Genomic DNA, 27,195 nt, shown 5'->3' with positions numbered 1-27,195 from the left:
TAGACATCTACAACAGCGCGCGCTTCCCAATATTCCGACTGGCACTCACCACCAATCCAATCTGCGTGCTCAAGGCCACAATCTCTCCCCTTGCATTCAGAATTGTCACGTCTAAATCGGTCCTCCCATCACGTACCTCCTTCGTCACAACCCGGCTATACAGCCACTCCTCCCCAGCCTCGGGCAGCCTCTTCTTGAAATCAATACTCAGTGACACAGTAGGAAACCAGTACTTCGCCGTGGGCCCAGCTCCTCCAGTCGAAGAGATCGACTCACCCCCAGCTGCCATCATATCAAACCCATCCAGCGCCATGGGGAACATGTCCGTGAGAAACACCACGCCCTCATTGCTCCATCTCGCGGCCATCCCCTCCGGCTTCAGCCGCGCCCACTGATCCACGATCCCGTTCTTGCGCTTCTTTCGCGCCGGGTCAACCCCGAACAACTCAACCTGCGTCGTGGCCTTGCGAAACTCTGCAAATGGCGGGTCCTGTCGCACCCAAGCTTCGTCCCGACCTGTCTTGGATAGCCGCTCAAAGTCGACCCCGCCGTCGCTTCGACTTCCGGCCACGGGCTCCGGATGGATTTCCCAATCTGTCTTCGATGACACGCCGACCTCTGAGGTGGCCGGGCTGACTGTAATGTATCCGGCGACCTTAACCTCCATTCTATCTTCGTTGATTTCGTTGCCACTTTGACTCTGATCTTTAGGTTGTAGCAGCTCAACATGCAGGGAACTAGTTCTCTTGCCTAATTTCATATCATGCACCCTCAGCTGTGTGGGACCCTCAGCCGTGCGCCTGAGGAAGGTCAAGTGCATTGATATCGGCGTTGCCGGTTCCCCCTTATACAGGTCTGGATGGGCGGTTGCAAAGTGCACCAGGGCAAGCCTGTATAGGACTGCACTCGTGTAGCCGCCATGAGGCACTATTTTCTAAGTCAATGGGTGTAATTGAGAAGAGAAAGGAAACGATTGAAGTGCGGGGAAATACCTGTCCCAATGCAGAAGGATTTCTGGAGAAATGCGGAGTAGGAGTACCCGTTGTACTCGTGGCCATGGTCGGCCGTTACGCGGACTGCGTCTTCGAATTTTGGACCGTGGCCGGTTCCTGCGTTCATCTTGGAAACAGGAAATAGGAAACTCAACGTGGTGGTCTAAATATGTTGATGGAAGGGACATTGCCTTTTTAATCTTACGGTATCGGAATGATAGGTGTAGGTACCTCGGCTCGTCTGCTGCCGAGCGCTGTTCTCTCGGTTACCATGATGACTTCATCATTCTAAAGATGACTATTCATAAAGATGCTAGTGACAAGAAATGTAGGTAAGCACGACGTCTTCTATCTTATCTACCTCGAAACACCTTGATTAGCAGATGTTTTCGCCAGTCTCTCGAGAGAAGTCAAAACTCCTATGCTCCGTTAGCACCATGATTTAAGAGCAATACCATCAAGCGCGAACAACTTACCAGCAACTCCTTGCGTCAATGTAGCCCGCGCTTCCGTACTTCTCGAGCCGAGCGTAACCGTCATGGCATAACTGACTGCGTGCGCGCTCTCTAGCTTGTTGGCCCACCGGAAGACGGGCTCGTCATCACGGCTGTCACCGATTGCAAGCAAGAAGTCTGGCCGGCCGGCGTTGTCTTGCTGCTTCATACAAGACCGCCAGACCAGTTCCGTTGCCGAGGCCTTGTTCGTGTTAGTCGGCTCAACGACGAGTAGCCCGTCGACTAAGACAGCGTGCACGCCTTGGTTGGCACAAGCGTCGTTGATGTGGTCTGCACACTCGGACGCCAAACGGCACGCCGCCGGCTGGTCCTCAGCCGCTTCGTAGTGGAAGACAAGAGAGCAGTGCCGCTGCTCAACCCAACTTCCTTCCGCACGCTGCTGGTAATACTCAAGCATTTGCTTCACGGCCGTCTTCCAGGCGTCAGTCTGATCCTTATTCGTCAACTTCGACCACGTCTCCGAGTATGGCTCGCGAACGAAGCATCCATTCTCTGCAATCAAACCCAGTCCAGAAACCATTCGGAAAAGCCGTTCTAGCTCCTCGGGCATCCGCGCGCTCATTACATAAACCACATTCCTCGGGTCCTCAGTCAGGTCCGCCAGCGTCGTGATGGCCCGTTGCGGGGTAGTGACGATGATGCTCTTGGGAGATCCCCAAGAAGCAAGCGTGCCCTCATAATCCAAGATTATGAGCCGCCGGTTTGCCTGGCGGTACCTGTCTTCAAGTTTGTTCATGGAGAGTCTCGGAACAGCCATGATCTCACGGGATGACTGCTCGTGCCAGACGCGGCTTAATGTCTCACTGAATGATTTAACCCAGTTAGATGTGGAGTTTTGGAGCACTGCTTGATGCAGCTGTTTCCACACACGCTGGCGCTCGTCTTCGCTGCGAGAGAGAGCCGTGTTAATCGCATCCGCGCACTGGTGGTAGTCCCACGGGTTAACTAGTAGGGCATGGTTGCCGAACACGGATGCACTACCGGTGAATTCGCTGAGAATGAGTGATCCGTACTTCTGAGCGCCATACTTCCCGTCCTGACAGTAAACAAACTCGTGGCTTGTAAGATTCATACCTTCACGCAGACTGGTAATCATCATCGCATCTGCCACAGAAATCAAAGCAAGGTATTGCGGGAAGGCAAGGTCTTGCTTCAGGAACACTAGAGGCTGATGCGCAAGCGTCGAGTGTGTGGAATTGATGCGCATGACAATGTCAGAGATCATAGCTTCTAGCTCCGGCTGTTCCGTCGTGCTGGTAGCCACCTGGATCAAGACTACCTTTTCGCGCCATTCCGGGTGGGTGTTGAGGAAGAGCTCATAACTCAGCAGCTTCTGCCGAATGCCGCGCACCTGATCAATCTTGTCGCGAGCCACAATGAGCCTTTTACCGGCATAGCGGTCGGAAATCGTCTTAATCCACTGCTCAACGTCTGCTGCCTTGCGGCGCTTGTCCCACGAGAGCGGATCAATACCGATCGGGAACTTGGTCACATTCACGAATCGGTCCTCCAGCTGGAGACCATCGTTTGTAGCCTCAACACTGAGAATTCGACTGCAGGTCTGTAGGAAATGACGACAATATTCTTCCGTCTGGAATCCGACCAGGTTCGCCCCAAGCATACCCTCAAGAAGCTCCTTGCGTGGCGCCAAGCACCGGAACACCTCAGACGATGGGAAAGCAACGTGGAGGAAGAATCCGATCTGCGCATCTGGGAGTAGTTTTCGCAGCATCGCCGGAACAAGGAGCAAGTGATAATCTTGAACCCAGATGGTATCACCCCGTCTCCAGTTTCGGGCAATGCGCTCCGCAAAGACCTGGTTCAGCTTGACATAGTAAACCCACGAATGGTCCTCATAGGCTTTGCTCTTCGGGTTGTCGGGGATCTGATAGTGGAATACCGGCCAGAGGATTGTTTTGCAGAAATGGGTATAATGACCGTCAAAATCACTGTCGTTGACATCGACCGTCAAGCAATCGTATTCACCCTCTAGCTTCTCAGAGATCATCGCCTTCGTTGACTCGGACAATGCGTCGGTCGGCATACCCAGCGTACCCACCCAGACCTTGTCTTCCAGCTGCCCAGTCTCCGCCGCGGCCCGTACGGCATTCCGCAAACCGCCATTACCCTGTTCGGCAGTTGTGATCTTCCACTCCGTCTCGGAGAATGAGGGTTTCCGGTTGTGGCTGCGCCCTGAAGATCTCCTCGAATGCTTTGCTGGTGGCACCGATGACGGTCCATCTACTTTCGGCAGGGTGTCTGCGGAAGACTCTTGGTGTCTGAGGATTGAGGGAGATGCCAAAAAAGCGGACTGCGGCTTGGGTTGATTGAGAGCGGTCCGGACGCCCCATGCAGGTGAATGGGCTTCACTTTCGGTCAAGTGTTCATAGTTGTAAGCAGTGACTGGGTTGGGGAATGGGTATTCAGACTGGCTCTGGTCAGCCTTGTTCGGGTCGGAAGTAAAGATCCGTTCATGGTCTGTGGTCGCACCCGGAGTTAGACCAACATTGGAAGCCTCGTTGCGCTTCTCAAACAAGCTAACTGCAGGGTTGGGCGTGGCTTGCACGGAATCAGGAACCTGCTTCTTGGGCAGAGGGCTTGAAGGGAGGGCTTGAGTAGGCTCTGGTGGTCGAAAGCTGACTGTATATGGGAGAAACCTAATTTCATTAGCAGGCGGGGATCCACGAGGAAAGCAAATGGTGGGGTTCAGTACAGAGAAGCTATGTAAACAGTCATCTTGTGGAGAGGAGAAGGCGCAAGTAAAGATAGAAGACAAGAGGTAGGCCTGAAGCAGGTCTGGGGCAGAGATTGAGGTCTCACTTGAAGAAATGTAGAGGTTGCACGGAGTTCAGAGGGAAAAGGGCAGCAGATATTCCAGTTTTTTGCAGTAAAGGGTTCGGGCTGTCAGGACTCATCGATACGTCATTGAAGCATCCAGCCCACCTCGCTGGGCTGGGAAACTGGATCCAACCAAGCTGGACCAACTTCCCATGCCTGTTTTTCTGCTCGGTAGAGATTCCGTGAATGAGCATTGAAAGAGGTATCTATCAAAGTCATCGACTTATTATCCAAGATCAAGGATATTTCTAGTAGTGGTGATGGTCTAATATTATTAGGACGCCATTATTGCTTGTCGGCGCCCGCCCCTCATTTCTGTCCCCCTCTTTGAGAATTGGGGTCCGATAACATTTCTCTTATCCTCTTCTCTTTCAAGCCCAATATTATTTCTTGTTCTTGCATTGAGCTATTCCCCGTTGCTAAAATGGTAGTGTCAACTTAACCTTTCCAGACCCTCACTCGGGCACCCTTCGGCGGTCGCAGGCCCTCTGCCGCAGTCATAGTATCTAGGTAGCACAGCTCCGGACCCGGATGGACCTCGCCAGGCGATTCTAGACTTTGGGCAAGGGACGTTCCATGAATATTTCCCAGCCGGTATCAACTCTGCTCGCGTTGAGTTGTATTATTGATTCGGAGAATAACATGATAAAGACCCCAGTGTTACTGCGTACGACGACGAGGCGGTGCTAGAAAGATCGATAACACTCCATTATCAAACAACCGGTCCCACCCGGCCCATACATACAACCACGTGCATCAGTCAGACTCGCCAGAGAAGGGATCGCCAAGTGCAAATGGTTTGTCCACTCCATCAAGGAATTAAACAAGATATATACTCCGTATTAATGCAGTGAGAATCATGTAGGTAGATAGAGAGGTAGAGTTGAGAAAGAAAATCATGGTTCGCCAAAGAAAGGAAACAGAATATCCCTAGAAGCACCATAGAATGCCAGTATCCGCGGATGTATAATATACCCTTGGTATTTAAACAGAAACAATAAAGATAAATCTCGCAAACACCGAGTGTTTGAATGAAAGGAAAGACGCCAAGCAAAATAAGTGATAAGAAAGCCCCCCTGGACAAGACAATCGTGTCATCAACACATCAGGATAAGAACACATGTAGGATGGATATATCGTGCACAGAAAAAAAATGGCCGCTGGGAAGCATGTTAGGTTTACGGCCAACCCCTTCCAGGGATGTGTAGTCGCTGAACACAGCGGACCCGAAGGGCAGCTGAAAATTATCGTTGCACCGCACCTGCGGTCCCTGCCTCAATTGATGAGTGTGTAACACCAGAGCTAGTCGCAGTCAGCGCATTCACGCTTGCCGTTGCCACCTGCGCCCTGAGAGCGGCCACCTCCGACCGGAGCCCGCTTAGTTCATCATGAACAGAACGAATGTACTCCCAGAGCTTTTCCTCACGATCACGCTGCTGATCAAAAAGGCTCGGATCGTGAGACGGATGGACATTATTGGCTGAAGCTGTTTCGGGGATTGTTTTGGAAGATAGCGGACCACCGTGATTACTCGAATGGCTATGCGATGGCGTATGTTTAGCGGCGACAGTCGGCGCCTGCACGGAGCTCTGTGAATGAATGGGGAAACGAGGCTCCGAGGAACCCAAGCCAGGTGGCGGCGGAAGTTGGGGTGCCCCGGGCTGAGGTGGTGGTGGAAGGCCCAAGCTTGGCGCAGAATGGTTGGAAAGAGATGGTTGAGAGGGACCTGTTCGGTTATACGTTTGTTGTGAGAATGGATGCGAAATGCTCGGGGAGTGGGCGCGATGGTGCAGTTGGATGCCGTTTTCCGACCCTTGCCCTAATTGGTGGGAAGATAGGGCATTTGGTGAGAGCGGCCTGGGGCTTTCTGTCATGTTTGGGGGTGCAAAGGCAGAGTGGCCGGAAGTTTGGTTTGTCGATGGGAACGTCATATTGCCAGACTGAGATATAGGAGAAGGGGATCCACTAGAACCACCATGGCTTGTGGGCGGAGGGAAGAGTCCACCTTGGGACGGTCTGCTGGCAGCAATTGGGGGGTATGTGCTCGACTGACGCGCTTGATAGCTGCTTACACTGTTGGAGCGGCCAATAGAATCCGTGGGTACATCATGTTTCTTTATGCTGGGCATGTTGTAACGGCGCTCATCATCTTCATCCATGCGTTCTGGCTCGGCGTAAACAAGGCCGTCCATGGCGTCTTCAGCGCCGGCAGCTGCGGCATCGCCATATTCATCTTCAGGTACATAACTTCCCATGCTTGCCCTACGCCCAGCACAGCCACCCTGGCCCTTGTTATGGCGCGCAAGGGCATCACCGCGAGCGAATCTGCGTCCACACTTGGGACAGATATGGGGTCTCTCGCCAGTATGCAGCTTCTGGTGTCGTTTGAGGTCATGAAGCCGCCGAAAGCGCGATTGACAGGTCGTGCATACAAACGGCTTCTCTTGACTATGCGTGAGCAGGTGGCTCTTGAGGTTATGATGCCGTGTGAATTCTGTTGCGCAAAATGGACAGCGATGTTTCTTAGCTGACGGGGACCTTTGGCCAGCCTTACTGAGGCCAGAGCTCGGTAAGCTAAGACCACGTCGGGGGTCGTTGAAACTCCCCGTGGGCATTGGGTAAGAGAAGGCCTTGTTATTGTTGTCTTGATGCAGATCATTGTCACCTCGATGATGCGGCTGGTCACCGTCCTGAGAGACTGAGTCTTCTATAGGTCCAGGGCTCGCGACGGTCGAGCTGTTCATCAAAGATGTACCGTTTTCGGCGGCGTTGAACACTGATTCGCCTGCTTCGCCTGCGACAGGATGAGAATCCACCTGCATCTGATCGGAGTGTATGCCTAATGAGTCACTAGCGGAGCTATGTTGCTGCTTTTCACTTGCGCCAAGGGCTTCGCGCGCAACCTGGGAGCTATTCTGGTCTGCCTCTCTGTGCGAATCGAGGGGCCGCTCCGCGGAGCCAGAGCTTGGTGCTGCTGCTGTTGACATAGTTGGCAAGGAGTCTTTGCAACGTGTTACGTTTAACCCAGCGCTGGCAATCGATGTGAGATTCGAGTCAGGTTTGGATTGTTTCAAATAGGCAGCGGATTCCGGAGTACTCGAGGTAATCGGATTGGATGAGACGGACATGGGATTGGAGATGGCGATGGGCTCGTTGTTCGACTGCATCAACGCAGCCATGGGTAATGGATCTTTCTCACTACCTCGAAATGATGGATGATAAAAGGGAGGAGCTAGGTAAATAGAGGTCATGTTAGCGAGATGGAGGTCTCTTGGCGCTGCGGATGAAGTTGAGCGAAATCGGCTCAGGGCACATTGACTGGGAGATGCGTTGAGGATAACGGACCATGAATTCACAGGAGAATACACTCAGGAAGAAAGAGTCCGAAAGGTAAGGGGATGGGGAGGATGCCTCGGAGAGGCGCTGTCGCGTGGGGCGCTCACCTAGTGTGGCGCAAGCTGACGGGGAGTTCAGCCTTCGCAATATTATTAGAACAATTCGAGCTCAGGAACTAAGATGAGTCCGCGGAAAGTAATGATAGCGGATCAGCTTCGCCAACAGGATTGAAATGCTTTTCTCCCCTCTCGAACAGAAGCTTGTAACCCGATCGTAGATTCAACCCATCGGGTGGAAAGGCTTCAAGATCGTGGCGGAAGCGCGGCGAGATCGAGATGCTCAACTAGGCTGCACTGCAGGGCAGAAGTCGCAACGAGCGATATTTCATGGACTTATCCCACAAGGTTCCGTCTCTGAAATACCGTCAATTGATAAGTAAGATACTGCAGATGGAATTCAGAGTAGTTGTTATGAGGCAGGTATGATGAAGTCTGGTCCATGAGCGACTGAATGCGAGTCTGGGGACTGGACAGGAGGCTCACAAGAGAGAACAGAGTGCATGACAGAGGGGCAACTACAGTATTCCACAGGAAATGATAGACGCACTATGATGAGCAGGAATTGGGGCTGGTGCTGGGCTGCGCGGCATAGATTGGAAACAGTAGTACGTCAAGGTTGAAGAACGGAACGGACTGTTTGGGTCGAGGCAGAATGGGTCTGCAGATGATGGCGTTTCTGAAAGGCGCAAAGGGGCGGGGGCACGGGGAATTGTGGAGAGAGAAAAGAAAAGAAAAAGACGCAGGAATCAGGATGCCTGAAAAGTCGAAACTGGGTGCGAGCCGGACTCACAAATCAAGATGCGCGCGAAGAGGAGGTTGGAAGACCGACCATGGCCTAGTATCCTGTCAGCGGCTCAGCGGGTTCACCGCCTACCATACTGAAGGCTGGCCCAGGAACGCCTGGATAGCCTTTCTCATGACATTTCATATGTCAAGGCATATTTTCAGGTTTCTACTTCTCCGCCCATATGTATGTATCCCGAGGCCGTCAACCAATACCCGGTACTTGCAAGTTCATAGGTAGCTAAGCTACTGTAGCCTTCTTTCCAATCCCTAGCTTCTTCCGGCAGCACGATCATCGGACATCATAGTAAATACAGTTGAACAGTTCCTGGTCAAGGCAGCACCTCATTACGAGCAATTCATCGCTATGGGCAGTGGGTAAGTGTAAGTAGTCTCCCGAGGTCAAGGTAGATGCAGGCCACGGCCCAGCTAAGCCACTAATTGCACTGCTTCCAATTCTCCCAAGTGGGACAAGAAGACCGCCGTACGACAGCTGGCGATTAACCTACAGTACTCCGTACACTACTCACAGAACCAGGGAAATCTGAATGAGGCGGTGTTCCATTCCGAAACCTCGAGTTAAGCCTGTCGGGGACTCGGGGCTCTGCTCGAAGTGTAAAGAACCTTGAAGGTGGCTTAGCAGCCTGGGGCTGTGTCTAGACCCCAACCGGGCCTTTGGAAGTTAAGTAGTCTTAAGAGTACAATTATTGAGACACAGCCTTGCAGTTGTAGCTCCTGATATTCCGGTTTATCTCTGCTTTTTTTCAGGTTACAAGAAAATTCCCAGACAATGAAGCAGCGATACCCCGTCTCTATAGATATTTGTTGGCATGGGGTGGTCTCTTCACCCACGCGAGAAGTGGATGATTTCCATATGTATACTCCGTACGCTATCTCGCGGTTACACTGCGGTTCCATCAATGCGTGTCATTCAATCTAGCTGCAGTGGTCATATGGAGGCAGGGAAAGCCGTGATTTTACGGAGTATTATGTATCGATCGATTATATATTGTCAGCAATCTGGTGTCAATAGTTGGAATTATATTACTTCTGAGGGTATCTCCGGAGTATAGCCATGATCTTGCAATATTAATTTATAGCCGTGTCTTCTGATTCAGCAATGGGCAATCCATCAAGTGTGAGGCCAAGAAGTTAGGTTTCAGGTAATTCCTCGACAAAATTGCACTGCTAACATAAGTCGAAATGGCCCAAGCGACGTCTTTGGCATCTCTGCAGACAAACATGGCGACGTGGACGTTCAAGATCTCTGCGGGGAGCCCTCTATGTACATAGTATGGCCTCAAGGCTCAGGCATCAAGATTGACCTCGACAATCTAAGATCATAGCACCCCTCGGGACCCTTCGGACTTTATCTTTAACTCGGTCTCGAATCCGGTCGCTCGCATTCAGCAGGTCGAGTCTATCTTTAGATTCCTTCTCTCAGAGTCAGGAGTCAGCCATATCTGCATCCTGAGTGGCCTCAGTGCCTCACCAAGCACCGACCAATTCCCCCCCTCCACGATTGCAGCGGTTCTGCACGGGCGTGTGGTTGGCTGGCCCCAAGGCGATCAACCCCGGCGCTAAGCAGAGGCACCAAACAGCACATTCTGCAGCGCTCATTCGCTACTCGGGTGACAGCCATGCATCAAAGGCGTGCGGACTGAGAGGTTAAACAGCTTGGTGCCGTCTGTAGTCTGGTTGAGTTGCGGCCCTCCCCACTGTGATAGACCAGGGCTGCCGCTCTAGTGATGTGCCAGCTGCCCAGTCACATCCCTGCTCCATCACCTCTCCCAGCCAGTCTGACCGGCTGCTCCTATCCTGGGCCGGATACTGACATCGGCATTGCCCAATCATGGTTGCCCTCGTGGTTTCTCTGCATATTGCTGGGCGCTTACTCCCATCTCTCACGGCCGATGGGAGGTTGTCGAGATGAGGCCCCCACTGCGAGAGCGTGACTGTCGCCCATCATAGATAATCGCTGCAGTCACGCCGCTCCCGAGCAACCTGTTGCTTCTTCTCTGTCTCTCCTCTTTTAACGCAACTTTCCTTCTGGGGTTGACCACTGGTCTGCATCTTGGTACAAGCAGCGCAGGGTTCGCCGCTCTTTCTCCAAAGTCTTCAAACACAGGCCAGTTAGAATTATACCGGTAGATACAGAGTCTACTTCGAGCAAGGTCCGTGCCCGAGGTCTCCTCGTTCAATTTCAAGCTGACAGTCCCGCAGGGCCATCTTACGAGGTTGACTCTTGTTGCTCTGAAGAAACGAGTGCGTCGAGCCTGGGTTCCAAGCCCTTTCTTCTTCCGATACATCTCGCCTATAACTTTACTTTCACTGCTGACCATCGCCGGTTAGCATACGAGGCTGTTGTATACCAGTAGCCTAGTACGCATTTCATTAGACGACACTGTATGCCCGGCTCGATGCTCATGCTCGCCTAAAGTGGACTTGCTTGCTCAGTTTCAGTTTCCAGCACAAGTTTCGGCCGTTGATATATCCAAGACAAAACGAAAGTCGGACCGAGGCTGAGAGCTGGCTCTCGTCGCATCTTGCTCATCTCTTTGCAACTATTTTCCAAACGTGCTTCCAAACCATAGAACCAATGTCTGTCTCGAGTGACAGTCGAAACGATTCGCCGCAAACCTACGAGCCAACTTCCCCAAGGGAATTCGTCAGTGGCAATAACCGAAGATCAATGGCTTCGTCGCCGCAACCCCCACATGTCGGCGTTCAGGACAATCCTTCTGAATCATTGGCCGTACCCTTGAGAAGCCCTCGGTCGGCCCGATTTGCGGAAGCGACTGCAATCAACTCCCCTACTGCTGCCGAGCACAGCAGGTCACCATTTGCAGACCCTCCGAATCACTCCCAGAACCGGCCCGATGTCTCCGACGTGGGTTTCGGATACGTGAATGCACAAGATCCCACACAGCATGTACCTCATCATGCCGCACCGGCCTCGCCACTGAAGAGCGCATTAAGAGTACCAGGGACGCCTGCTCGCACTCTGAACCCTCTTAGTCCGACTTTCCGGGAAGAATTTAATGTGGAGAAGCAGGAGAAGCAAGCAGAGAAAGCGAATGCAAAAGACTTGGTAAGACAATTCACTACTGGGTCGATGCCATGTTCAATGTTAATCAGTACTTTTCTTGCCAGGCTATCAAAGTACGTGTTAGAGTGGCCAAGATATTCCTTCGTTTTGTCAGCTTCGGTTGCAGTATCATTGTCCTCGCAATCCTGGCTACAACTCTGACCATCTTTCACGCGACCAAGAACCTGCCTTCAAGGAGCGGCACCACACCCTGGGCTGTTGGTACAAACCCATGGCCTCAGTATCTGGTTCTAGCAACTGCATGTTTATCCTTGGTCGCCTGTCTGGGCGTTTTCTGGACATGGAAAAAGCGCGGCTATAAACGTGCGGAGAAGGTTGCAGTCTACTACTCCATATTCTCGGTGGGCTTCTTTGGGTTCACCCTCGTTCTATGGGTTGTGGTGGCCGCAATATACCAGAACTCTAAGTCCAACGGAAACAACCAAGATTTGTGGGGCTGGTCATGCGTGACAGGCAATCTCCGGTCAACAGCATATGCGAATGATATTGACTACCCTCTCTTATGCCGTCTCCAGGTGAGCCCCAGTCATAATCAGAGGTCCGGGGAATAGTGGCTAATCTCTCACAGGACTGGGGACTAGTATGCGCCGTCATTGAAATCGTCGTCGAAGTCTTGGTCATTCTCATCTACGCCGTTGTCTTCTACCGATTCTGGTCCAAGCGAAAGCTCGCAAAGTCCATGGATCGCCGAGATAAGGCACGCTCAGACTTGTATCTAGCTCAACTACGACTCCAATCGGCGCCTAACACCCCGGGCTACCCCTTGAGTCCCAAGTCGCCATGGGTCTCAACAACGATGCAGGACCCCTACTCCTCAGCAGAGAAGGGCGAGGCAACACCCACCCAGTTTGCTACCCCTGTTTCGCCAACGAGAACCCAACCGACCTTTCAACTCCAGCCGCCGCCCGTCCGCGTGCAGCATGCAACCCCAAAGACAGAACAGCAGGAGTTCTCCGCACCTGCTCCCACCCCATCTCCTCCCCAGGAACACATGGGTGCTGCGCCAGGAGAGCGAACATACGAAGCTGTGCCGATCCCCGTCGCCTATGCCAGTCCAATGACACCGAGCTTTCCTCCAAGAGCCGGCCAGTAGCTAGTACGTTGAGTAGCCTCTATAGCTCTCTACGGAAATATCACTAGCAGCTTTTTGTTCTTGCAAACCCCTAAAACAAATTATTAAGAAAACTCCGCCCGCCGAAGATTGTTCTGGACATGGTCGGGGCATCCACCGAAGTGGGTTTACGTCGGCGCACATTTGTTCTCTTGGAGTTCGGCTGGAGTCGGGGACTGATCGTACATATTTGATGTGAATTGAAACCTGGTGGTGGAAGCCTGACTGGCCTTGGGCGGACTACCAAATGGTACAATAACCTAATCTAGCCTTCTTTTTCTGGCCATTACCTTGTTGATGTTTCTGTTATTGAACACTGGCTATAGCTACCAACCACCCACTTCAATCTTTTATGTTATGACTGCGTTTATGCTGATGGTGATGCCGCATGCTTTCCAAGTTATACCACTGAGCGAGTTGTTTCCCAAGGGCAACGTTATCTGTATACCGGTCTACACGGGTTCTTCGCTTCTTACACTCATTTGTCTACATAGTACAACGAAGACCTATTCAGAACCGCAGACCACGAATGGATGGAACGTTCTGGTCATATTCTCCGCGCCGGATGAGCCACACGTAGTCCAGGGTCGCTAGACATGGCACTTTGCGAGCACATACTTATTACAGAAAAATACATCAAGGTTGGATTCACGGAATGACGAGGACACACCTGTTGCCCTCACCTTGATACAAATGTTTGGCTGAATACAAAATTTCAAACGATATCTAAATCGCTAAACCATCTAAACGGGTAACAGTCAATGAGTGGTAACGTCAGGCTCTTGAGAATACTCGTTGATCGTGTCCAAGAAAGCTATGCCCTACATGTTATGTACGAGAAGCGTATCGCAAAACGAAGAATGGAAAAGAAAACAAGCAACAAAAGCGTCTAATCCAAGGTTCCGCCAATCCGTATTGATTCAGGAAACAAGCTCAGCGATAACATTGCTTAACGTGCTCACACACCAAAGGACAATAAGACCACAACCGATCTTACGATCCATCCGCCAATTATTCCAAGGGATTACTATCAGTAATCCAACCAGAGTCGTCAAAAGCGTGGCGCCACTGATGACAAGGACTTTGGAGACGGTGATGTCGTAGGTGATGTCGTCTGCGCTAGTTTGGGCCTTCTTGGAATGTAAGGTCATATATAGACCACCAAGGCCAATTCCAAGAAGGATGTTGAGCATGGGGCCACCGAAGCAGGCGCTCAAAGCCATGACTGGATATCCAAGACGGGCGACGGTGATGTTGGCGACCAAGTCGCCGAGCGAATTTCCGACAGCGAAAACTGTAAGACCGAGGAGGGAGTCGCTAATATTGAGGATGACTCCGAGGGTCTTGAGGAGACTGACAACTTCCGTGGCTATAGTTGCGATCCAAAAAATGGCGACAATAAAACCCAGCAATGCGAGAATTGGGCGCCATGAGGCTGGTGGGTGACGTACAGAGCTGCGGCTTCGGCGCTCACTAAGGAGGAGAGCGGCAAGACATACCAAGGCGAAGACAAGAGCGCATAGTGCAAGAAGCAGGAAGGTCCGTACCATCAAGTCCGGGTCTATCGCAGACCATACGATCAAGGCAACGAATTGTGGACCTGTGAAGAGCTGGATATAGACCAGCCACGGGTACCATTCTCGGGCTGTCGGGACAGAATCGTGCACGGCAGGAAGCTCAGAATCGTAGCGCTGCCGTTCCAGCTGAAATTTGTTGTCTTGGCTTGCCACTGTCTGTTCTGCGACAGACGCCGGAAGATGAGCCTGCAGGGTTGGGCTATCTTCAGGCAGACGCACAATAGGCGTCGCTGAATTCGAATCATCTTCTGCAGAAGTTACGATGACGGGCACGGTAGTTGATGTAGGTTCAGGCGGCGCAGGGTCGACAACGGGAAGCGTTATTGTTAGAAGGAACACACTAGGAGCTGCGACAATACCTAGGAATCTCTCCCAGATTGTTTTGGCTTTCCATCCATCTAAGGTTGGGAAAAGCGTAGACAGGGTCAATCGCAGCAGAGATCGCGAGCGAGGCCACCAACTAACCGGGGACATACGTCGACTCCCCATGTCAATACCTTCGTGAATATATAGCGGCTCTATTGAGCTGCATGGCGCCGGCAGACGAATGCTTGGAGGCCTAGATGATGGCGACCCAGGCACATCATGAAGCAAGGGGAAAGGACTGGATGCACAGGATGAGTTGTTATCTTGCCGCTCTGCAGGGTATTTGGTACCCTTTGGGGATACTTGTAGCGTCGAGCGCGAATCAGATGCTGCTTCCGAATAGTTGAGAGAATGGAAAGCATCGGGAGGCGCAAGCAAAGTAGTATTCTGTATGCTGGAGCCGGACCTTGGACTGGGGCTCGGGCTCGGGCTGCGCGATGAAAATGCGCTAGATGTAGGTGATTTCGTCGAGTCTGTGCCATGCTGGGACTCAAGAATATGCGAAACCTCCGTGCTAGATCCATCATCGATAGACGGTCTGCTCACGGTCAATTTGGGTCGCGATGCAGCCTCACCAACAAATAGGCTGGTATCTAATTTCAAACCCACGGCATCGTTTGCAGATACAGCTCGTGCTCGATTGATTCCGTAATCAGGTGAAAGAAAGTCGTTGGCATGGCTGCGGCTGCTTTGAGGATGGGATGCTATGGAGATATTATCTGGCTGCGAACGGTACCCCTGTGCACTATCCGGTACGTCCGAGTATCTTTCAAGACCAATTAAATGACTCCGATTATGACTTCGCGATCGTTTCAAGGAAGAAAGGACAGACCGGAACTCCAACGCACCAACCAAGCTCGGCCTTATTGGATTGAGCGTATTGCGCCTCTGCGCTGAAGGTCGAGATACGCGCATATTATTCCGAATTTCTGCAAGATGTCGATTGCGAGTTTCGTCGTCCTCATCCGCGTCCGTCCATGCCGGGGCTTCAGCACTCTCCAGAGCGTTGAAGTCTTCGGTAGTCGCACCGCGCAAAAGACTAGTCGATTCCGATGCCATTCCAGGATCATCGTCTTCTATCTCTTCGATATCCAGCTCCTGATTGTCCGGAATATGGAAATGTGACCGAGCGGCCATGGTCCTTTCCTGCACTCGACGGCGCCGAACAATGTACCAATGCCACGTCACAACCAGCAAGACATAGAAGAAGTATAGTGCCACCATGGTAGCTGACTCCCAAGCATGAAGGCGGCCGTCCGCCAAGAGAACCATGCTGAAACTTATCGCAATAACAAAATACCCAACATCACGAACAAAACTCCTGCGAGCGACTTTGAACGGGCGAACCAGCGCCATTGAGCCAGCAACCACCGAAGTTATAAATCCTGCAGCTCCAATAAGCTCTCCAATAGCCAAGCTACCGCTATTAGACCTCATGGCAGCAAAAGTCGAAAAAACATCAGGACTTCCGTTTCCGAAAGCAAGGAATGTGACACCGGTCAGACTCTCACTCATGCCGAGGAGACTGGCCAAGGTGCTCAGATCAATACACAGGAAGTCGCTCGCCGCGATTCCGATCGTGCTGAAAAGCAGGGACAGCCAAAGTACAATAATGATGAATGCGACCGGCTTCGCATCTGCAAGGACACAGTAGTATAATTCAAGGTACGAAAAGAAGCCGTCTTCCTCGTCTGAGCAATTCGAGCGGACAAAGGCACATTGATCTTTCGCGTTGCGGACCAGGCGGCACTGTAGATATTATAGATCATACATTAGTACTCACTTGTGAGCAGTATATCGAGATGGCTTGTGGTACCTCTACTTCACTTTCCCGTTCTAAAAGCAGACCAGCCGAGGGGTTGGAAATGCCTGGAGCGGTTGAGTGACTGCTCCAAAGTCCCAATCCCCAACTGAATGTCGCAAGAATGGTGAAGATCGCGAGAGACCAGTAGAAGGGCCTGACTGAGTATGAACGCCTCCGACGAACCGAAGTTCGAGGAAACATGGACGTCAGTTCGAGCATGGTGAACGATGTGACGCGGTCATCGTGAGCGCGGAGTCCGATGTGGAGGAAAGAAGAAGGCCAAGAAGAGATAAACCAAGAAGAATACAGGTAGATAAGTAGAAATAGTCTAGATTACTCCAGAGTAGTAAGTCTAACAGGCAACGAAGAAACCCATAGGGCCATAGCACGAAATAGTGGATACAGAGATGACATGCAAAAGCAGCCTCGAAGTTGATGATTGGCAGCCGTTGGTCACTGTCCGACACTTGTGATGTCACACCCAGGTTGAGACTGTGGCTGTGCAGTGTCAGATCGCACTCCGTACGGAGTAGACGAGGCTAACAAAGCCACGTGACTATGTGGTTACTGTGGCACAGCGGAACCAGACTTTCTTGTTTGTTGACGGTCTTGTCTTGGTGTTTGCACCATTCTCAGCGCAGCGCATCACATCCCACAAGATCATGCTACCATCGCAAACTTGCCGCTGAGCAGTCCACTTTCGCCTCCCTACTCCGCTCGCTTTCAGTCATTGTGACTCTCGCCGCGTCGCAAGGACCGTGCTCATTGACTTTGGAACACCCCTTAATATCGTTGCTATCGGAGAACGAGGGGACCATTCCAGATGCCCCGCGTCTCAAAACACCGCCGCTCCAATGGTGCCGGCACTCCCCAGAAAAACTCCCCTCTAAAGTACGACCTTTGGGAAATCCTTCCTACAATTGAAGCGACGCTAACGGATGGTCTTAGGATTCCGCTAAACGATGATATCGGGGAGAAGGCGGCCCGTATGGGGGCCCGCCAGGCTCTACATGACCGTCAGATGGACCAAATAAAGGCTGCAGTCAAAACGCCTATGCCGCCTCGCAGATACACCACCTATGATCGTGGGAGCTTGAGCCCCTCAACACCACAAGGCTCCAGCCATCGCCATCGGGATAGTGATGTGCACGGGCGCCGAGGAGTCACGCCGATGAAACGTGTACCGATTCTAGCCAACTTCGAAGAGTGGATGAAGATGGCCACTGACAACAAGATCAACGCCACGAACTCGTGGAACTTTGCACTGATCGATTACTTCCATGACATGTCGCTCTTAAAGGAAGGAGACAGCGTGAACTTTCAGAAGGCCAGTTGCACATTGGATGGATGCGTGAAGATTTACACAAGCAGAGTTGATAGCGTGGCTACGGAAACCGGGAAGTTGCTCAGTGGTTTGGCCGATAGCAGGGATAAGAAAGCTCGCGAGACCGAGGCCGATGGAGATGAGGCTGAAGATGAGGAGGAGGACGGTGAAGAGGGTACTAGCAGGAGGTCACGCAGGAAGGTAACGCCTCAGTTGAATCTCAACAACGCTGGAACTGGAATCGCTGACAAAACCGCTAATGCTAGCGTGCGCATGAGGCTACACTCGCTCCATCGTTTGCTTCCCTTCAGTTGAAGAAGTTTGAACTCGAGTTCTCAGTCGATCCGCTATTCAAAAAAGCATCTGCGGATTTCGACGAAGGCGGTGCTAAAGGTCTACTTCTGAACCATTTATCCATTGATGGTCATGGCCGCATTGTATTCGACAGTAGCGACGATGCCGTGGAAACTTCTCAGGATACAGACGGCGGAAGAGCAGAATCTGAGGCACCCGAACAAGCCGATACCACACCGCAACCCACACCCGCCGAACAGGATCGCGATGATACATTCGAAGGGGGTGTAGAGATAGACATCGCTCCCTTGACTAGCAGGTTCTTTCCGGATCTCGACCGACTTGATGCACAGGATATTTGTCCTTCTCTTAAAAACTTCGACCTCGGTGACCCTAGTGGTTCGTTGGATATCCCCCTCCTAAAAGCACCTGAAGATTGGCGGCAGGAAAAAGGGCATGAGGACGGACATCCTTCCAATGACGCATCTGGAATCATGCTAGATGACGACAATGCTGTTGGGTTCGATGATGATGATGGGAGCTTGGCTGGCTTTGATCTTAGTGATGATGCTGGGTTCGGTGGCGGCGGCGAGGCATGGGCTCGGGAAGCCGCCCTGGAACCAATGCTTAAGGTGCACCGCGTGGATATGGAAGGTGAAGAAGCTCCAGATGGCGCAGGCCTCGAAAATGACGACGCCTATACCATATCACTCAATCACAAACCAAGCACCCGGGACCATGAAAACATTCTCAGTTATTTTGACAACGCATTGCAAAAGAACTGGGCCGGCCCTGAACACTGGAAGATTCGACGGATTAAGGAAAATGCTGCTACCAACACCGCGAGCGCGGCCCCCAAGCAGCGAAAAGAAAAGGAGCCATTTGAAATCGACTTTTCTGCGCCCCTGGACCCTGCGGTGGCCGAACTGATCTATACACCAGCCAGCTCCAACTCCACGATATCCCTTCCCAAGACCCAGTGGAAGACGAAGAGCCGCAATCTACTTCCAGATGATAAGCACTTCAACTCCAGACAGCTTCTTCGACTGTTCCTCAAACCCAAGGCACGTATGGGTTCGAGAAAACTAATTGGACTGCGGAATTTCAACCAGCGACGCCAGGAACAGACTTCCGGAAATGGAGAGATGGACGAGGCGTTCTGGGCGAACCACAAAACCGAGGATCATGCTGGCGATGATGGGGCGGCCCCTGGAGCGTATGATGCGAACTTCTTTGCAGACGATGACGGCCTTGCCTTCCCGAACGGCATTGATCTAGACGACGATGACAATCTTCCATTCGCGGATGCTAGGGAAATGCTGTCCCCTCCACCAGGTGGAGTTCCAGGTGCATCCACAGGAGACGCAGGTGGAGCCACAGGGCTTACAGCATTACTCAACATGGTGGGGGCGACTCCTGGTGGCTCACAACTCCAAACCGGTGCTGGAGGCTTCGGATCGCAACTAGTAACGCAAGGCGGTCGGAGGGCACGGCCCGACTACGTCGCATACGCGCGAGTCGCCAAGAAAGTCGACGTTCGTCGGCTCAAAACCGAGATGTGGAAAGGCATGGGTGAGCGGCTTATATCCGCAATGGACTCTGATCGTCAACCCAGTGCTGTGGCTAGCCCGCCTAAAGAACACCACGAAACCGATGAAGATGGCCCGCCAACACCAACGCCCATGCATAAGCGCCCTAGACTGTCTTCGGATCTGGAAAGTGATAAAGATGGACACTTGCGCTTCACTGAAATCATGAACTCTCTTAAATCAGTCTATGCTCCAGAGACACTTCGTGATATCAGTACGTCATACGGCTTCATTTGCCTACTCCATTTGGCCAACGAACAAGGTCTCCTCTTACAAAATGACGATGATGCAAGCGGCCTCGGGCTCGGTAAACTAGAGGAGATCTTCGTCATGAAGGATACAAATGCCATTCTCGATGAAGCGGCTGCCTGACGTGGGTAAATTACGACGAAACCCGTGGATATACAGTGATCTTTGAAGAACCTGTTATTTACTGTACCTTTTTTAGCCTTCGTTGTTGGGCGTACTACGAGAGGCTGCACGAGACATGTCGTTCGAATAAAGTTTGGATTTGGTTTTCTTACGGGGGTTTGTGGTTGGCGGTTTATATCTGGTCTTTATTACGGGTTACTTCAATATCCAAACTTTCTGCCTTCATCCTCTTTTTACGTATATCGGTGACAGTTGTAATACGTACAGTTGTATCATGCCAGCTACATGCGGCGTTCGAACTTCGGGGAGCTACGTCTAGCCTGACCAGCGCAGAAGACTGACATTTTACTTGCTTTATTATTATGGCCCATATGACCCATGGACATTTTCTTGAGAAGCGCAAATTACCTAGTAGCAATCTCTGTCTGGGAATCATGCGTTCAGCCCAGGGCCGAAAAAATATCTACAATGTGAAGCGGCCACCAATTGGTGGACGGTAATTTTCACATGGGCACTGAAGCTGAGTCAGGACTGAGTGGTGCAACATCAGCCCGAGGCCCACTACTAGTACTAGTTAGAACTACCTAACCAGGGCTCCAGGAGATTGGATTTGGGACCCAGGGACATGGTCCTTGTATGAATTCGACTCGGGACTGCCTGGTCACTCACTCACTTGGTAAAGGCTCACTTTCAAGAGTGCAGGTTTGGTGCTTCATGATTATTCGTGATGTCCACAGGTAGCGATGGGTAAGAAAACCTAGACCATGTCTCGGAATGTTGGAGCTGTACGGAGTGCTAGCGACATTGTGTACCTTTTTATAGTCGCGACAAATTTAGCTCGGGCTTTCTTTCTGAAGCCTCCCTAGTTTCAAAAACTCCGTCAACGGTGGCAAAGATGGGCGCAGGATTTTTCAATAGTGTGAATCTGAAGAGTCTGGGAGAAGAATTAATCATATCGATATTATTACTCCGTATCGATACATGATAGCAAGTGGCCCCCTTTTCAGCACCTTACTCACTTCATAGCTTTTCGCGGCGATCCTTCCAGGGCGATATGCCGTCGAGCAGACATATTATTTCCGCCCTTTCCCGCTAGGCGATCGGGGATCTTGTCGAGAGTTCGTAGATTATGCGAAATAGTACAGACGCGTTGTGGAATCGATATCATGGAGTAAGTATCAGCTGATGTTAGGAATGTGGAGAACAGTTGCTCAGTCTCTGAATATCAATGTCAAGACTTGGATAGCAACAATAAAGAAGGATGGTGATCACGGAGATCCAAACAGTCACCGACTCACCATGATGTTGATGGCTGCCAGACCCAGTGTAAACAGACAGGAATCCAGCTGATATTTTATCTTTCGAATCTCGGCCAGCGCCTTTTCTATATTTGGGACTAGTGCGCAGCTCCACCAGCAACCTAGTGAACAACATCAAATCAACTCCATCGGCCATCCCATTTGAAGCCCAGTTTCAAGGGTCTTCCCCTTTCCTCTCCAGGTCTTCCGAAAGTCGTCAATCGCACCTACACTAATATTTTTAATTATTTAATCTTCAACTCCGTGATACCGATATATCTTGTCGCCGTGACTGCGGCTCAGACCGTCATTCTGACCTCCCCCCGCTGGCAGCATTACTCCTCATCCTTCTCAATCCAACGGACAACGGACCGTGTCCGCATCCACTCAACTCGCCGTCGCTTTCCATCTCGAGTTTTGCTACATCCCACGCCGTCCACGGTCCGATACATTGTTTATGGGATTCAGTTAGCGCTAGTGGGGAAGTCATTGGCATTGGTGCGCTTGAAAGGAGGTGCTGGCTTTTGTTTCTGAAGTGGTTCTTGTGTTGTAACCATTGCCCAAATGCCGATCAAGTCCTTCAAAGGTTTCACGCGGCGCAAGTCATCGGGAAATGTCCTGGAGGATGTGGAAAACCCAGCGCAGTCGTCGTTCCGTGTCTTCGAGCGGCCGTCAACTGGAAGGAAGTCTCTGAGCGATGGTAACCTCCTGAGGCAGAGAACTGCAGATGGGCCGAGTCCGGGCTCCCCGCCAGAAGACGATAATATTTTCGCTGGTTCCGATGGCCCTGCTTATAGAAATCTGTAAGACCCGTCACTCTATATGGCTACACGTACCACCCTGAAAGACAAAGAAGCTAACCGCCAAGTAGAACTGGAGGAAATACAATCGAAGGCCCAGCAGCAGTTCGCTTTAGCTCCTCCACGCGCCGCTCAACGGACCTACAGACGCAGTTTGACTCCCAACCTCCGCATTCCAAGAATCTTCACGATATTCCAGTGCCGCCACTATCCAGTGCGCTGCGCGCTGCTGGCCGGACATTTTCGTTCGGTGGAAGGTTTTCGAAACCACCCGCCCAGGCACCACACCGGCCCTCGTCTCCAGATACAACTCGAAGCCGAGCAACCACAAACAGTACGACAAGCACGGCGACACCGCCCAAGCTCTTGGAGACCGAGTTCCAAATCGGCCGAATGGACGATGATTTCGGGAAGATGTTCGACGGTATCGGTGCCCAGGACTCGACTCAAGGGCCAAACAAGAAAGGTGAAAAGTCACCTCGACCTGCCCCGATAAGCACGGATCGCACAAAGAGCGTCGAGCCCTCACCGTACTCTTGGGGGAGCCGGCATTCTGGTGAAGGTCTTTTATCCTCGCCGCACGAAGACAACTCTGCTTCCCAGTCTCATTCCGCAGACTCGAGCATGATACCTCCCCCTCTCGGACCACGTCGAAAATCATCGCCTATGTTCGACGCCCCAGTCAATACCACTACACACCGTTCTTTAGAGAAGCCAAAGATGGTAACTGACAAAGGTTTAAGGAGGAGCGTCTTATACCCCTCTAAGCAGGACACGGTTGCCATTGATGATGAAGATGCGAAGCTAGTTATGGCTTCTCTCAATTATAGCAAAAGGATGTCGCAGGCCCATATGTTGGGCGATTCACCTGATCCTGAAGCGGACGATAATGTTCCACTGTTTGGCCCCGATAATATCGCCAAGAACGTTTCCGCGCAAAGGGGATATTTTCCTCCTCCCGGTCCAACTGGCGACAGTGTCGATCCTTCGATTGCAGCCCATGCACGGCTTGCTGCGGAGTACGAAAATAAGCCCGCTCCGCCCCCGTCTTCCAACAAAGTCATGACCCCGTCTCAATTTGAACATTATCGACAGCAACAGGAACTGAAAAGGGCAAATAGCGATGGGTCTGACAGTGAGGATACGGCAGAAAGCGACTTCGATGAAGAAGACGAAGCGGAAAAGAACCGGGAGACCGAGAGGCAACGGCGGAAACAGGAAGCTCATCTGTCTGTATACCGTCAGCAAATGATGAAGGTCACTGGGCAACAGGCCTCACCTCCGTCCCTTCGTCCGGAAGATCGCGCTAGCAGCAGCACGCCGAACTTGACGAATCCCTCGTTACATCCCGGTAACCAATCTGGGAGCGGGAAGAGCAGCGAGGGCGACGACGATGAAGAAATTCCACTCGGCATATTGGCAGCCCATGGGTTCCCTAACCGAAACCGTCCACCAACCCGCCTTATGTCGTCCAACTCCATGCAAAACCTTCGTGCGTCATATCATCCGCCACACTTAGGCTCCGCGGGCTCAGACATCGGCGGTGGTAATCGGAGCAGCTTGCCTGTATTTGCCAGGAACCTTCCACGGGATCCATATTTTGGAGCAAGCCTGGTTGCTCCTTCAAACAGGGAGTCACTTGCTCTGGGAGGAGGAGGCGGCTCTGTATATGGGGGGCCCTCTGCCGCTACAGGCTCATCATCTCCTGCCCTGCCACCGGGAGGGTTGGTCGGCGTTATAGCTACTGAGGAGCGAGCCAGAGCTATGAGACGAGGAAGCCCGAATACCCAAGCGATGTATGACCATCCACATGGGATTCCAGGACCAGCAGGAAACGTGAGTGGTATCCCTAGGCCACATACTATGCTTGGCATGAACTCTGCCAATGGGTTTAATTTCCAACCGTCAGTCTCGGCGACGGAGCAAGCTCAGATACAGCTGTCCCAACAGATGAGCAGCATGATGCAAATGCAGATGCAGTGGATGCAACAGATGATTCAACTACAGGGCGGGCAGGCTACCCCGCAACAACTTGCATCCCCTGCAAACTTCGCGATTCCTTCTTTCCCTGTCAACGCGAATTCAAGACCCTCATCGATGCCAACGGTCGGTGGAGCATTAAACAATGTCTCCTCCAGCTACAATGGTGGGGACCACAGAACACTAAGCATGCTCGACCCCAATGTCTCATCCAGGCTGAATAGCCCAGCTGGGCCATTTGCTGCTGGCGGAAATCGACCAGGCACTCCAGGTGGGGCTGGCTATGCCCCGTCGCTTGCTCCGTCAGAGCGTAGCAATGTCGGGTTAGCGCCCCGATACAGGCCAGTCTCAACGCTACCAGCAGAGGCTGAGTCGACCAGCTTCCTTCCCCCAGCGAAGCATTGGAACGACGAAAATCGCAGAGCCACTTACTTAGCCCCTTCTACGAACGTAACCCCGCCGAACACGACTATCCGCCCTGTATCCAGTTACAGCAGGACCCTTGCCGTTCCGTCCAAGCTCAGCAGCCATAGCCCCGCTCCAGCTGATGAGGAAGACGACGATGAGGGGTGGGCAGAAATGATGAAGAAACGAGAGAAGAAACGAAAGAACTGGAAAGTCAAGAAAGAATCGTCGACCTTTGGAGAAGATTTATTGAACGCAGTACATTGATGAGTACGAGTAGATATTTTGTTTCTTTTCGGCGTTACTTTGACACATTATTTGTTTTTATACGCATACATTTACGCTGATTATAATACCTCGAGGCAAATGAATGACCCAGGGCTGACGCATATAAAAAGGCTGGGATAGCATCACAAGAGTCCTTTCTACTGTTTAGCCTCAATCTGTTACTACTTAATGACCAAACCGTAAACATGTTAGTATTAGCCAGAAGCTCGTCTGTTCATATAATGTTATTGCTGCGTTATGCTTTCATCAAATGAGATCCATTCCTGAGCTAGGTACTCTCAAGCTCTGCAATGACGGTCTATTGTATTTGGCTATCAGGTAGGTATTACCCGAGGTCAAGCGTCAAGTTGCTATATGTTATGGCACAACGACAATTTCCGTGGCCACGGCTTCGGCGGCGCTAGAGTCAATAGACATCCGTCAGACATAAGCCGGGAGAAAAGCCATAAAACTCGCCACCGCAAAATTAAGATATGTCGCTGTTGGGTAAAGGGGGTAGTCAATGGATCTGGCGATTGAACCTCAAAAGAAGAATATCGTCTAGTTATGCCTCTTCGAGGAATGGGTCTTGAGTACGCAAACCGCCGATCAAGGACACCCCTTTAGGAACTCGAGCATCTCGCACGCTGAAGCAGGCAAATGCAACGACCTGTTGAATAGCTGGGCAGCATTGGAAAATGCGGCCCATGAGGTAATCATCCATGACGGTGTGGAATGAGACATCCAACTCTCTCAACTTGGGGTAGCTTTTACCCTCGGTAAACACATGATCAAATGCCGCGTATGATATGTGGCGACATGAGGCAATGTTTAACTTTCGAATTGCTGAGCCAGAATGATTCATTAGAGCAATGAATCCATTCGATGCGAGGCCTGTGGCATCCGTAGGCCCGTCAGGGTTCGCGTTGTCTATGTCCCGAGTAGATGAGAGGTCCACGATTTCCAGGGGCGGATTCGACCATGTCTCAAAAAGCTGAGTGAAGCCTCTATCTGTGCAAGTAGCATTGTCAGAGAATCGAAACTTGAACAGGTGCCTGCATTTGTCATGTATCATCTCGAGCAGTGTATCATCAGCTGTTGAGAAACCTTGTAAGGATAGAGTCCGCAATTTTGTACCAGTCTTGGACACCAATTCGACAAGGTTCTCTGTCTTTGATTCCTGAAGCATGTCCAAAGACAGATGCTCCAGCAACGGGAGCGTTGAGATGGCCTGAAGAGAGCGATCAGACATCTTCCAACAGTGGGTCAGTTTCAACCGCCGAAGTCTTGTGCAAGCATTACACATGATTTCGATAGATTCATCGTCTAGTGAAGAATCCAGATTCGACAATCTGAGATTTTCAAGCTGGAGCCCCAGCTTCTCGAACATTGTTCGCCAACTCGAATCCGATACCAGGTTCGCGGAATCTAGTTGTAAATGCTGGATACGGTGGTTTTCAAGCATATAGTCTATGACTGGTCTTTGTTAGTGAACGGAATTTTTTACATGAACGGATCTAAATCGCACCATTGTCTTTCAACTGTCCTGCGAAACGGAGATTGACCCTGGTCAAAGCGGGCATGAATGCAAAAATCTTCTGGAAATCGTTCGCCTCAAGTTCTGCATAGCTGAGTTAGAAGTGTCTATACTATTAGCAACGGGCGATGACGTACTGCCTGAGTCATATATATCAATGAAGCTTAGGTCAGGCCTGAGGAAGAGGTCCAGTGTCCTGGGAGTTATCGCTCGCCTCTTCGATAGAATCTGGCTCAATCCTTGAAGGAGCTGCCATGGAAGGTCCCCGAATTCAGTTATATCCTGGATGTTATCCGCGACTTTCTGCAGGGCGTTAATTCGGCAGCAAGGTGCTGATGGGAAGGTATACAGACCTTGGTACACATCTCTGCCAGACTAAGAGCGCCATGCTGAGCAATTCCATCGAGGAGATCACTTTGGTTTTGGCGTCGAGCAGACCGTGGTCCTCTTTTCTTGGGCTGTGATTTCTTCTCCTGGTCCCCAACTTCCTTGGAGCATTTTGCGCAAAGAAGACCGCCCTTGGACCCTGTCTTGCTATATGGAGTGACCGTAAACCGTTTGTTGCAATTCTCACAATTCTCAAACTGACCAGGCAAAGGCCGAGGACGCTCATCCATCATCTCTCTGGCAAGAAAGTCGTCGTCGTCATCCGGCTCGCCAATACGCCGAGCTTTGCGGCGAGCAAACTCCTTGCTCTGCTTGATCTTCGCAATCGTAGCTGCTTCCTTTCGCTTGCGCTTCTTTTTCTCCTCGGGAGTCTCACCGACATTGTCTTCATACTCATCTTCGTCAAGAGCGTGCTCTTCTTGGCCGTGGTCAGCCTGAGTCTCCGCCTCTCT

General features: G+C 51.5%; 8 protein-coding genes across 8 annotated transcripts; 3 read left to right on the top strand and 5 right to left on the bottom strand.

The window, feature by feature from the left end:
- Window positions 1-7: 7 nt before the first annotated feature.
- DSM5745_00573 (thioesterase family protein) lies at window positions 8-1,119 on the bottom strand (the record flags this gene model as incomplete). Its single annotated transcript, XM_026742589.1, has 2 exons — window positions 8-927; window positions 993-1,119. The coding sequence occupies 2 exons, from the start codon at window positions 1,117-1,119 to the stop codon at window positions 8-10; spliced, it is 1,047 nt and encodes a 348-aa protein (XP_026608434.1).
- A 230-nt stretch (window positions 1,120-1,349) lies between these two features.
- Window positions 1,350-4,243, bottom strand: DSM5745_00572 (putative alpha,alpha-trehalose phosphate synthase subunit TPS3; the record flags this gene model as incomplete). The annotated part of the gene is made up of 3 exons (XM_026742588.1): window positions 1,350-1,411; window positions 1,469-4,164; window positions 4,221-4,243. The coding sequence occupies 3 exons, from the start codon at window positions 4,241-4,243 to the stop codon at window positions 1,350-1,352; spliced, it is 2,781 nt and encodes a 926-aa protein (XP_026608433.1).
- A 1,346-nt stretch (window positions 4,244-5,589) lies between these two features.
- Window positions 5,590-7,524, bottom strand: DSM5745_00571 (C2H2 zinc finger protein; the record flags this gene model as incomplete). The annotated part of the gene is made up of 1 exon (XM_026742587.1): window positions 5,590-7,524. One exon carries the CDS (start codon window positions 7,522-7,524, stop codon window positions 5,590-5,592), a length of 1,935 nt encoding a protein of 644 aa, XP_026608432.1.
- A 3,598-nt stretch (window positions 7,525-11,122) lies between these two features.
- DSM5745_00570 (uncharacterized protein) lies at window positions 11,123-12,725 on the top strand (the record flags this gene model as incomplete). The annotated part of the gene is made up of 3 exons (XM_026742586.1): window positions 11,123-11,614; window positions 11,677-12,147; window positions 12,201-12,725. The coding sequence occupies 3 exons, from the start codon at window positions 11,123-11,125 to the stop codon at window positions 12,723-12,725; spliced, it is 1,488 nt and encodes a 495-aa protein (XP_026608431.1).
- A 938-nt stretch (window positions 12,726-13,663) lies between these two features.
- DSM5745_00569 (sodium/calcium exchanger protein) lies at window positions 13,664-16,709 on the bottom strand (the record flags this gene model as incomplete). Its single annotated transcript, XM_026742585.1, has 2 exons — window positions 13,664-16,435; window positions 16,503-16,709. The coding sequence occupies 2 exons, from the start codon at window positions 16,707-16,709 to the stop codon at window positions 13,664-13,666; spliced, it is 2,979 nt and encodes a 992-aa protein (XP_026608430.1).
- A 604-nt stretch (window positions 16,710-17,313) lies between these two features.
- DSM5745_00568 (condensin subunit BRN1) lies at window positions 17,314-20,069 on the top strand (the record flags this gene model as incomplete). Its single annotated transcript, XM_026742584.1, has 3 exons — window positions 17,314-17,381; window positions 17,439-18,015; window positions 18,081-20,069. The coding sequence occupies 3 exons, from the start codon at window positions 17,314-17,316 to the stop codon at window positions 20,067-20,069; spliced, it is 2,634 nt and encodes an 877-aa protein (XP_026608429.1).
- Window positions 20,070-21,931: 1,862 nt separating this feature from the next.
- On the top strand, window positions 21,932-24,819 carry DSM5745_00567 (uncharacterized protein; the record flags this gene model as incomplete). Its single annotated transcript, XM_026742583.1, has 2 exons — window positions 21,932-22,170; window positions 22,239-24,819. The coding sequence occupies 2 exons, from the start codon at window positions 21,932-21,934 to the stop codon at window positions 24,817-24,819; spliced, it is 2,820 nt and encodes a 939-aa protein (XP_026608428.1).
- A 565-nt stretch (window positions 24,820-25,384) lies between these two features.
- Window positions 25,385-27,140, bottom strand: rad7 (DNA repair protein Rad7, protein; the record flags this gene model as incomplete). Its single annotated transcript, XM_026742582.1, has 5 exons — window positions 25,385-26,295; window positions 26,348-26,440; window positions 26,494-26,659; window positions 26,710-27,060; window positions 27,120-27,140. 5 exons carry the CDS (start codon window positions 27,138-27,140, stop codon window positions 25,385-25,387), a joined length of 1,542 nt encoding a protein of 513 aa, XP_026608427.1.
- Between the last annotated feature and the right edge of the window lie 55 nt (window positions 27,141-27,195).

This window comes from Aspergillus mulundensis, assembly GCF_003369625.1.
Source record: "Aspergillus mulundensis strain DSM 5745 chromosome Unknown scaffold_0, whole genome shotgun sequence".
Taxonomy (NCBI): Eukaryota; Fungi; Ascomycota; class Eurotiomycetes; order Eurotiales; family Aspergillaceae; genus Aspergillus; species Aspergillus mulundensis.
The sequence above is the reverse complement of the archived record's forward strand: the minus strand, read 5'-3'. Positions and strand labels throughout refer to the sequence as shown.